Source organism: Parasteatoda tepidariorum, chromosome 5 (assembly GCF_043381705.1).
Source record: "Parasteatoda tepidariorum isolate YZ-2023 chromosome 5, CAS_Ptep_4.0, whole genome shotgun sequence".
In the NCBI taxonomy this organism is placed as follows: domain Eukaryota; kingdom Metazoa; phylum Arthropoda; class Arachnida; order Araneae; family Theridiidae; genus Parasteatoda; species Parasteatoda tepidariorum.
In genome coordinates, this window is record NC_092208.1 from 88,826,699 (window position 1) to 88,839,442 (window position 12,744).

At 27.3% G+C, this 12,744-nt stretch overlaps 1 protein-coding gene across 1 annotated transcript in view; it reads right to left on the reverse strand.

Annotated features, from left to right (window-relative positions):
- LOC107436566 (RNA-binding protein 4F) overlaps window positions 1-12,744 on the reverse strand; it is a 59,724-nt gene that overhangs the window by 19,926 nt on the left and 27,054 nt on the right. Inside the window, exons 11-14 of the mRNA XM_071181099.1 lie at window positions 11,641-11,696; window positions 9,629-9,738; window positions 6,917-7,029; window positions 2,772-2,834 (exon numbers count right to left, since the gene is read on the reverse strand). Coding sequence (XP_071037200.1) covers window positions 2,772-2,834; window positions 6,917-7,029; window positions 9,629-9,738; window positions 11,641-11,696 — 342 coding nt within the window. The remainder of the gene's footprint in view (window positions 1-2,771; window positions 2,835-6,916; window positions 7,030-9,628; window positions 9,739-11,640; window positions 11,697-12,744) is intronic.

Below are 12,744 nucleotides of genomic sequence, written 5' to 3' on the forward strand. Positions count from 1 at the left end.
TATCTGGAGGGCGGGTAAAAAATACGGAAAATCTTATCTGCTGCGAGTAAAAGGGGAGAAAATAGCTAAAATAAGTAAAAATGAGAAAGGATTTGTAGCTATGCAATTTGAATTTTCTGTTTCTCTTTGAAAATCGCTGAATTTTCTGAAAAAGCGGAATACTTATAAAAAAAAGTTAATTTTTTAGAAAAATCTGAATTTTTGATTTAAAAAAAAAAAGCTGAAATTCAAGAGATAAAAGTGAAAAAAGTGGAAATCCGCTAAAAAGCGAAAAAATCTCATCCCTGCACATTTCACATATTCAGGAGAATTTAACTTAAATAAAAAAAGGTTTTAATGGATGGAATAAACAAATATGAAAAAGGAAAAAATTCTTCAAAATAATTTTGGCACATAAACAAAACATAATGAAAAATCTTAGTTAAAAAAAAGTTCAAAGTGATATTTTTATGAACTTAGGAGCATCTGTATCGGGGAAAAAGGAAAAAAGTGGTAAGAAGTTTATGAAATGCATTTTTCCATTAATAAACCATATTGTTAAATGACATAACAGAGAAAAACTAAGCTATTAATAATTTATTTGAATCAATTCAGGTCTGAATTGATTCGAGGTTATAAAGGTTATATGAGACTTTAACTAACCTTAGTTTGTCGTTTTGAAGAATGTCTTCTTCTATTATCTATCTCTGCATTGCTAGCAGCAGCTTCCTCTAACTTCTGTAAAATAAAAAATGCTTTAAAACAGTTTATCAATAAAAAAATATATTTCTAAAAAATAAAATTTTAGAATTTGTGAACAAAAAGTAATATATTTTAAATAAAACTTACGTAATTTCCTTTTTTTAAAAAATAAATTAAAATTATTCAAATAAAACTTAAACAATTTGTTTTAAATCAAAACAAATAAAAGAAATGTTATAAATGAAAATTCCACATAAAAAGTTATATTATTCAAATACTCAACAGTACAAAAAAAAAAGTGATTTTATTTAAATTTCTATTATTCCTCAACTAAAAATTTTATTTTTGTTGTCATATAATTTTGTTGTTTAATAAATCTGTCAAGCAATTAAGTTGTTATTCTCACGTTTATTCACGTTTATTACGTTATTATTCTCACGTTAAGTTGTTATTCTCTTTGTTTTGTTCTTAAGTCAAAAACAAAGCTCCTCAGTCATTTCTATAACCTAAATGAAAATATTCATTATTGCAAATTAATATTATTTATACACACTAATTACGAATCGTTATTTGCATATTGGTCAGAAACAAGAAAAATAATTAAGTTAAAAATCATTATATCACTCAATTATTGGTTAAAAATCAACTTTCAACTTTTGCATAGCACATAAACTATTGCTGTACTATATCTAACCAAAATAAGTCAAAGTCTTCAAAGTCAAGTCGCCAAAATTCTTCAAAGAAACGTTTCTATTTTTCTTCAAAGAAACGTTTTTGTTGAAAAATCATTTTTGGGTTTTAGAATAGTGTTTTGTAAATAAAATATGAAGTAAGCAGAAAAGTAACAAATTATTTCATAGCAATATTTTGTTAGTTGTATAAAATTAGAAAAGTAATTTTAACATTGTTTGTAAAATATAATGCACAGTTTGTTTATACTTCAACTGATTAAATGTAGAATTTAGAGAGTGCATTTCTAAGTAATGCTTAAAAAAGTTGTGTGTTTAAAATTTGATATCTCAAGAACAATTCATCCAATTTTGCACAAATTTTGTAATTTGCCACCTAAAATGACATTTTTAAAAATTATGTAAAAAATTTTATACCATACAACTCAAAACTTTTTGATTATTATTAAATAAAAAATTTTAAAAACTAATAAATATTTGCTAAAAGTTATTTTGGGATAGAATGTCTTGCATCTTTGGATAAATTAATTTTATAATTGTGTGCAAAAAGTGAAATTAACATTAAGGGGCCCACAAACTTTGGATCACTCTCTTGACCCAGCAATGGGGACCATTTTTCCCAGATTGCAGCTACCCCTTATCTCGTAAATCTGAATCCAACAAAAGAAAGGTATGTTTATTCAGAAGAAGTATGTTTTTGAATTTGATTTTGCAATTTAAAATATCGTCTGCACTAATTAGTATATTTGAAGTCACCCTCTCTCAAACCATTAAGATTGAGTCATAGAACATGAAGATCTGATCTTCCGTGACACATGCTGTAGTACATTTATCTTTGAATAACATCAGTAAGATATTTTCAGGTTTTATAAATTCCATCAAATCATGAACCACAAATATTAAACTTAATAAATGAAATGAAAAATACTACAGAAATTTTAACAAATGAGTTTTAATCTCTTGAATGTAACAACTAATTCTTTCTATATATTTGCTTAAACACTGCGTTACTTCTTTACAAAAGCATATGTTTGAGACTTAATAATTTCTTAACAATTAAAGAAATAAACAGATAAAAAAAGTAAATAATAAATAAGTACAAAATGAATCAAACATTAGAAAATTAATACATTAGCAAATAATCTAAACCAAGAAGCATTGATCTGGATACAAACTATTCTCAATAGTCCAGCTGAAACTATAAGTAAGACTCCAGCAATTTTAATATATATATTTATGAGCACTTTTTTGAGTTTCAGATTTCAATTTAAAAATTTTATAGCAAAGGAAACATTAATTATTACTAAACTGAATATACCGTAAACCGGGGCGAGTCTACCCATTTTTTCAGTTTGTCAACTTTCAAGTGGTCAAACTTTTGTAAATATTAAAGAAAAANACAAATCCAAAATAGTATCAATGTCTCACATCTGATCAGAGATTTTTCCAAAGATTCCAAAGTTCCTATAAAAATTTCGATTATGAATTTTTATTATGGAAAAAAATACAATTCATCGTAATAAAAAAGCAATTTCTCAACAAAATATGACTGCATTTCACATACAAATTTAGAATATTTACAGCACATTCTCTATATCTCGAGCTTCAATATCTTGAAAACTTTGTAATGTCAAAAAAATATTTTTCCCCTTTGCATTATATATCTACCGAATGTTAATTTGAATTCCTATGTCGAAGAGTTTCTACTAAAACTTTATCATGTTGAATTTTTTTCGAAATAGAAAATGAATTTTTTTGGAAAAATTACAATGTAAGTTCAATGTAAACCAATTATTTTCTATTTAATGCCCAATTATTTTTGTCCTTACTTTTTAAAAATAAAATTATCATTTCTTTATTTAGAGTTATAGTCAACTATCATTACATACATATTTATTAGTAGTTATTCTTATGTTTCATGACTCTACTTTTTGGAGTAATATTTTAGAATATATTTTTTTACTTTTTAGAACATAATTAGTTCCAAATTTACTATTTCAAAAACCCCCTATCTCGAAAATCTTTTAGCATCCTTTCAATTTTGAGATATCAAGAGTAACCTGTATATCCATTAAGTCAATTTCAATGTAGGAATGCTTAATCACTTTTATTTATACATAAAAAAAATTTATTAAACATTTCATACTGTATTTTTCTTTTGTTGCTTTTTTTTTCTATGAACAATATTCTTCAATGCGCATAAAAATTAATTCTAGATCACATTTTCATACCTCCAAACATAATATAAAAATTCAAATATTTCGAATAGTTTTCACAGCATTTACTTAATAACCACATAATATTTATTTTATACTAACATAATAATTTTTAGAAAAAGTTTATCAAGGAAACGTGCAAAGAATTTATTAAAAATAAAATTACATTTATTTTGCAGTAAGAGATCAATTTAATATTTTCTGGTATAAGCCAAACTACATTTCAAACATAAAAAAACAACAATAAAAAAAACACAATCTAGAAGTAAGATACATACTATAAACTACAAAAAAAGTGATTGTTGAGTAAGTGCAAATATACAGGCACCATTGAAGCCTAACTTAGGCAATTTTCATTAAATCCTCTTCATATATTAAAGAAAAATGTAGTGCACTAAGAATGTAGGCAAACATATTTGAGACTGTTTACTCATATTTTCCCCCTAGTCCTTTCAGTTTCTTTATAATTAAAAGTATGTATGAAAGATAGAATCAAACAAGTACACAAGTGAACCATAATGTCTCCTCACCCAAATAAAGTCAAATTTAGGTAACTTTTCAAACAAAGATTAATTTTTATCTCAGATAAAATAATAAATATAAGTGCCAATTTTTTGTAAAAAAAATTTATTTCATCTAAATTTAATTAAAAAATATATCATTTTTTAAAGAAAAATGAAATAAAATGATAAAAAATTTATTTTAAATTTGAAAAAGACAAACAAATAAAAGGAGATTTTTAATGAATTACAAATTATGTTACATTACCATTGATATATGTACTGATTCAGGTGGCAAAAGTAAAAATAAGCTAATTTAAATTTTAAATAAATTCAATTTAAATTGAATAAATTCAATTTAAATTGAATAAATTCATTTTAAATCAAATAAATATGTTGCCAACCCAGTCATTTGCTCAATGTCATAGATCACTTTATTATTTTCTTTTTAGCATTTTGGTTCCCTTTCTCTATCGTTTGTTTCAATTTCTAAAACATCCCTTTAAATTTGACATTTCAGAAAGTTTGGAGTGTTTTGTCTACTTGACTTTTTGTAACAATGAAACTTTTAATCTTCTTCTTTAAAAAAAAAATTTTTTTAAGATGAGTTTTTACAATTGATAATTTTTAAGCTTTTTTCATATGTAATATTTGAATTTGGTTATACATTTCTTTCATTTTAATTTACCAATTTACTTTTATTAATTTTTCGAATTTACTTTTGTTTTTAGAATCATCTTTTCTTGCATAGTGTTGCAGAGCCAATTAAATTAAGTCAGTAAAAGAAATAATAGGGAAATTTCACAAATTTAAGTTAGTTTCCTTACACTTCCATATGAAAGATTTCAAGTATTTGCACACTTCTAGTGCGCATCTGTCAAGTCTGGTGAAATGCACATGCGCCCGTGAAAAAATATCAAACTTACATATGTGAAAATAAGAGATTTTGAAAAAATCTGTAAGTTAAAAATGCTAACATAGTGGAATATGATTTTAACTTTGACCACAGAATCAAAACAAGCATTTACAATGGACGTAGACTACTTCCTTAAAGCTGTGGCATATGATTCAAGATGCTTTATTCTAAGTAAAACTGCAGATCTGTGAGTAGTAAAATTTGGTAGATTATAGATTTTGATGAATTCAGCGATAAAGAATGCAGCTTATTATTATTATTACCAATATTTAAAAAATATATAATTGAACTTCTATTGGATATTTAACTTCTTTTAGCTAAATTCTATAACTAAAATATAAATATAATTTATAATTTTAAAATAGCAAAAATATATCTAGTTTCTTATGGAACTTAGTACAATTAGTCAACCATAATGTTAAACAAAAACAAATAAAAAAAAAATTTTAATTTAATGAACCAATTTTTGTAAGATCACAGAATTTATTTCTAAATATCATCAATATATTTCTTCAAATTCGCAATCCATGTCCGTGTTTTTAGTTCGAAGGCTTAAACAGAAAACAACATTTAACAGCTATAAGCAACGTGCTTGCAGCTCTGTCTTGGTAGCATAAATCATGCCAACATAACGTAAAGATATGTAGCATGTAAAATAAACACGAGCATGTGCTTAGTCAGCTTCCGTACAGAAGAATAAGGAAGCTAACGTAAAAGTGCGAAATCTCCCTTATAAAAGCAAATCTTCATTTTCTTCCAGTAAACAAACAAAATAAATTCAATAGAAATTATGCAGACTAAACAGTTGGTACAATCAAATTTTTAATTTTCATTCCAAATCTGTGACAATTTACTAGTAGAATTTCTGGTAAGGTGGTAACTAAAACTTAACAAAAAAAATCCATTAGTTGATAATACACTGTCATTTCATATTATTTAATGTTTTAATATGTTCATATTGACAGGATTACTCAAGATTAAGTTAACCTGCAATAATTTGTATCCATTTCTTCAGTAAATGAAACTTCATGATTTATTTTTAGGTTTACCAGAACTCTAAACCTCAAGTTTTAAATTTTTTGAAAGAGAATTCGCTAAGAAAGGGTTTCAGCTATGTCTTTTTAAGGATGATTCCCATTCCATCTCAAAGAGTACTCTTGCTCTTGTAAAACATTAACAAATCCAAAATAGATTTTTTTTTAGAGAATTTTATTTTAATTTTTTAAATCCATGGAGAAAATTGTGAATAACCCTGCATATGTAAATAATTTCACAGAAATCAAATTTCAAAACATAAAAATAAGAAACTTAACGCAAATACAATACAATTAAAAATAGAAAAAACTTTTCAACTGAAACACAATCCAGTAATAAATTTTCCCTAAAGCAATATTTTTAAAAGTTGAGATTTAAAGAAGAGAATGAAAAATGATAATTTAATTTTAATTTGCAAAATTTTTGACAGCCTTTTAATTATATTGAAGTTTGAAAAGCCAACCCAAATTTGGGTTCGTCACTACTAATGTTCAACTCCGTAGACTTGTAATTTTGAACCCAATCCAGAAGACAAGGGAACTTCTGGATCAAGTATTGGAAGAAATTTGCCTTCGTGGAAGACTTTTTATGGAGCTAACCTGCATTTGCATTACATGAAGAAGAAAACCACAAAAACTTCCCATGGTTAGACGGCACAGGGACTCTAAACCATGATACTGTCTACCACTGAGGATACTTTACATCAGCACTGTGGTCGGTGCAAGCCGGGTTAGGAATTCTTATCAACCAGCCATCACTAAGTTTCGAACCCGGTTCACCTTATTGGAAGGCGAATGCTCTATTTCCTGAGCCACCATGGCTCTAACCTTTTAATTTAAAAAAAAGAGGGAGAGAAAACAATAGAGTATATTTATTTACCTTCTTCTCTTTCAAATGTGATAAGTAATTCTAAAAATGTCTCAGGCCAGTCATTAACACTAGATAAAGCCTGTAATAAGGTCTTACGATAATGATCTGCATCTCCATAAAGTCTGAAAAGAAAATAATTTATTTTCAGATAATAAATAAACTACAATTTTCTTTCTCAGAAAAAAAAATTTTTTTAACTGCTATTAGTAATTTACATTCTAAAATCATAGTGAAGTTAGATAATTGTGAAGTCCTCGAAAGTTCTAATAAACATTTCTTTTTTCTTAATTATCATTCTCTCTTTAAAATAATGAAGTAATTAAAAATTAAACAGTTTTGCGACTGGTTTGTAAACATGGTAAAAGAATTGCAAATTTTAGAGTATAGTGAAATTAACAGTAGTATTTTATATATAAACATTTATTTCAATAAAAAAAAATTAGTATTCCTTTATGTGAAAATGTTATTATCAAACAATTTATAAAAATTACTTGGACTGAATTTTCTTTCAAACACATTTTGAGACACATATTTCATTAAAGCAAAAATACTGCTAAGTATTAATCCATATGTATATCAACAACAAAAATAAGCACTTTTCAAGCATTCTAAAAATACTTTTAAGCACTTTTTAAAAAAAATAATAATTTGGTTGTGAGCAATAAAACAATTTTTTCTTCCTATTGTTGAAAGTTCTTTCATCAACAAAAAGCAAAAACATTACATGATCATGATATAATAACTGGTTTCTGACAAAGGTCTCTTTTCTTTCAAAGACCTCTTTTTTTTAAAGAGCTCCACCATAATAACAATTTATGCACAATTTTAAACATATTTCATAATGAGTCGCTCATTCTATTTTTAAATTTAATAATTACTTTATTTAAATTTGAATTCGTATTTATAATTAGTAAACTATTATTTAAAAAAAGTTATCGAGTATATTTTTTAGATCTAAATAAAAGTTACTTACAAAAGTATATTGAACAAAAACATTTACAAGATTAATATTATTGATCATACTGAATTTATAAAGAATTAAGTTCATTACTTTTTCTTTTAAGTGATAAAAGAGGTTTCAATAACTAATTTTCTTGATTAGACATCAAAGGCCGATCTTGGACTCCGGAGGACTCGGACTCTAAGTAATCACATATATCTCATACTCAAACTACAATACTTTGAGGTACGACTTCATCTAAGAGTGAGCTTGAGCTCACCTCTAGCCTAAGCATCAACAAAACAAAATTTATGGTCATGTCCAATCAAGATTTTGATAGTACCCCACTGATGGTGAATGATCATATCTTTGAGAAAGTTGCCGAATTTAAATGCATTAGAACAACTGGCGCTAACAAAAATTAATTGAGTGTTGAAATTAATCACCAATAGATGCTGGCAAACAGAAGCTATTTGGGTTTAAGAAACCAACTAAGATCAGGACTACTGAACTTTCTTGTGAATTCTTTACAATCACGAAACTTATAATAAAGATCTGCAATCAGTAGTATAAGTCATCAAATCAAACCAAATAAAGTATCTTGGTCATTTTTTTCAATCAGAAGATTGCAACCTCACATAGGCATTGACCTTCTAGAAGCCAATTGGGGACCGGGACAGCCTGGTTGTTAGGGAGCTGAACTCACGTTCGTGAGAACCCGATTTCGACCTGGTCGAAGACTCCCCGTGTAGTAAATGGTGACTGGTGTATGTTAAATCTGTCTGGTCACAAAGTCCCCCATGTCCCCATAACAAATTATACCTCTGGGGATACTGGTTTAGAGATTGATCGTTCTCTAGTTCAGATCAAAATTTTGATGATGGTCTATGGCTGAATGAATGGATGCCCTATAAATGGGGTGTGGCAAATGTTGAATTCTTGATCATAGATGGCGCCACTGAGAAACAAGAAAAATCGCACCACTCAGTACCTTAATGGCTTACGAAAACAACAACAAAAGCCAAGTGAAACTAAAAATGGGGAATATCTCTATTCAACAATTTGATAGCATCGAGAAAAAAAAATCTAAAAACATTGAAAATAGCTAATTAGAGACAACAAGCATCTGACAGACAGAAACTTGTTGGAACAGCCTTGGCCTGTTCTGAGCGGTAGTGTCAAGAAATTTAATAAAAAATAGTTATTTAATTAAAGACTCTCGGTGGATTATTAAAGCAATTACTACAACCCCAAAATCATGCACTCATAATGAGCATATGACACTGACCATAGCTTTATAAAACAATAGGAATTGAATTCATCAATATCATTCTGGCCACATTTTGAAACATTTTTTTAAAATGCGAAACGTACCATCAAGATGATAATGTAAACAATCATGTAATGTAAACATTTAAATTTATAAAGTAAGATTAAAATAAAATTTTAAAATAAACATGAATGCATAGCACCCTGCATGCATTCATGCTGCAGCTTTTCTCTGAATTTGTTCCCCAAAGCTCCATATGGAAAATGAATAAAAATATACAAAAACAATTCATATGCTGTACCATTAAAAATAAATGTGTAAATAAATATCTTTACAAAATTCATCCAATCTAGCATCAATTTCTTCACAAATAAATGCATAAATCAAATACAAAAATAATAGGAGTTCACATATAATACTGAAAACCATGACAAGGATCTTTATTGATAGAGGATAGTAAAAATTAATAAAAAATTATAATGTAATGATTCATTAATTTAAAGATTTTTACCTCTCAAAATTAGCATAATCTAGCCAAACATTTGCTTGATCTTTGTGCCCATGGTCAATGATTTCCTTCCAATATTCACGAGCAGTTTTTATGTCTTTCTTATATTTGACCTTATGGAAAAACAGTTTTTATGAAATATCAAAAAGTAATATGTAAATCACAAAGATATAATATGTAAATCATAAAGAAACAGCATTATCATATAAAAATTGTGAAGAAAAAGTAATTAAGATACACACACAACACCCAACCATGGCCAAGCTCCTAGCCCCATTTTTAGACGGCCTGAGCAGGAATGCCGCACAATTTTTACCCCAGTCCAAAAGAAATGTTGATTTAATATGCATCATGCCGTATATACATGCCAGTTGTTTATCCAGCTGTGAAGATTAAACTGGCAATCCCCAGGCATAGACAAGTGGAGTCTGGTAGGGTAGTCATACTGACTACCCTACCAGAGCGCCTAAATTAAATTACACATCTTTATTTTTTTCCACTATGTTTTTCCTTTAAGTTGCTTTGGTAGGTGATCTGCTTAGTTCAATTTCAAATTGTTTACAAATGAATGACATTTATCAATCGGAAAAAGTTTCATTTCTTTAAAAAACCTTTTTAAACAAATTAAAAAATAAATAAAAATAATAATAATAACTAATTCCATGTGAATGTGTTTCAAAAAATACATAATGTATTATTAAATTAAGATACCAATTAATAGAAAACTCAGAATATTAAATAGATAGTTATTATGCGTATTTGAATATCTTAAAATAATTTATTTTAATTGCTCATTCGAGGAAAACTAGTTGGTTCTTTTAAAAGTTTTACCTTCTTTTAAAAAAAATAACTTAAAATAAATATTTATTTTGAAAGAAGGCTCATGTCAACACTTGTTAGAACTCCTACAATAAACAATCTAAGAGATGTTACCATTTTTATAGACAGTTATCTAAAAAAGAGCTTTGCTTGCAGATGAGCATTTTAATTTGTATTGTGGAGAACTCCCGTTTAATGAAGGTGTCAATGAGATAAATGTAGGGATACTAATTGGTTGTTAAAATGTGGTATTTGTTTACGTTAGCAACTGTTCTTTCCATTTTATATCGAGTAAGCCAAGCTCATCAAGTATCAATTGCCTTAAGTGACACATTTTAAATTCTTTCACTATATACTCATATTTACATAAAGACTTCACACAAAAATAGGCACAAAGCAATGTTGAAAATAAACAAATTAGTTATCCATCGAAATTGCCAGGTACACAAAACAAAAATATGTCACGGTTACAATAAAATACATAAATCGATAATAATTCTAAGTTAAGTAAAAGAAGTAAACGAGAAAGAATTATATTTCAACTAATTTAAGGTATGATACGACACTGTATTTAATTAACATTCTAACTTATGTAGAGGAACTTAGCTCAACTTTAATACACCATTTTGCTGATAAAGATTGGATGGCGTTGGTGTCATAAGTCACATGTGTGGTTATTGTGATCTTCTCCTTCTTGAATAGCAAGAACCCAATTGCTACATGAATATCGAGCATAGCGTTAAAAATGGTGGGAACGAAAAAGAATTTTAATCCCATATATATTACTAATAAACTTTGTTCATTTGGAGGCGTTAGTCTATTTGACCAATAAAAAGTAAAAGAATGATTGGAAATAAAGTAAACTAATGTTTTTTGGTTAAATATTCAAACAATAATTCTTGAGAGTTCATTTTGTACATTTATCAGTTATATAATTTATAATAGATATAATATGTGCTATGAAATGGAATAATTTAGAAACCTAATCTATGCTTTTAAATTCACTTCTATATTTTAAATTTCACTCCTCAAAAATTAATAAAGGAGTAAAACTTCTCTTGAAAAAATTCCTTCGGAGTACGGCTCAAAGGGTTAAGAAACTACTCTTTCCAACACAACCAAAAGCATTTTATTCATCAAGCAAATAATAAGAAAATAAAATGTAAATTGATGCAAATAGGTTTATAAAAACTTACATTAAAAAAGGTATAATACTTCATTATAATGTATTCGGACTCAGTCCCCCAAAAGTCTGAAAGGGAAAAAAAAAATTCATTATAAAACAGATTTTGAAACTTCCCAAATTAATATATAATATAAATAGTATTTAATAAAAATAAATGGAATTTAGCTTTCAAGTCAACTAGTAATTGAACAATTCAATCACCTTACTAATTTGCTCAGATTTATACAGAAAAACTTATATAAAATCAGACAACATGAGAACAGACACAGCCTGTAAACTGAAAATCGAAATTGACCCACAAAATATTTTGACTCATCAGCCCTTGAACTGTCTTATATATGAAAGAGGAAAAAAAAGATGTGCTCTCTATCTAAACGGATCTAAGCTACTGATCTAGTTAAACTTTATATATATGTATGTATATATATATATATATATAGTAGAGAACCGATTATCCGGAACGATCGGGACCATCGCTATTCCGGATAACTGGTTGAATTTACTTGCATTGACAAAAGTGAAAAAGTTTTCAATTTATATTAAAAAAAATAGTAACTAATATTAATATGTGATTACAATGACGACAATGATATTTTTAAAAAAAAATATGTTAAGGTTGGTCTGGGGGTGGCATCGAATTATATCTTTCTCGTTGTACCCCTTCTACTTTCTTGTGATTGACTATGTGGTAGACATCATAACTCAGCATTTATTTTGGCGTGAATAGCAATACAATTTCTTTTTTTTTTTATGGCAATAATGTACTTCTCTTAAAGTAATACATAACCATGAGCAAGATAAAACTTGCATATTTAGAATCAGGGTTGGCAAGATTTTGCCGCAGGTGGAAAAAACCATGGTAAATACCGGTAAAAACCGTCCTGGCAAAAACAGGTTTTTGCCAAGCAAATTGGCAAAAAGTGGCAAAAACTTATATTTTCCAAGATGAGAGGACAAAAACACATTTTTGATACAAAATTATTCCTAAAATTGAAGTATATACCATAAATATAAATAATTACAAAAAAATTAACAAAATTATTATTCCATAATTAAATCATAATGTAATAATATATCATTTTAGTAGTTTAAAGCATTATTGATTGGAAAATTT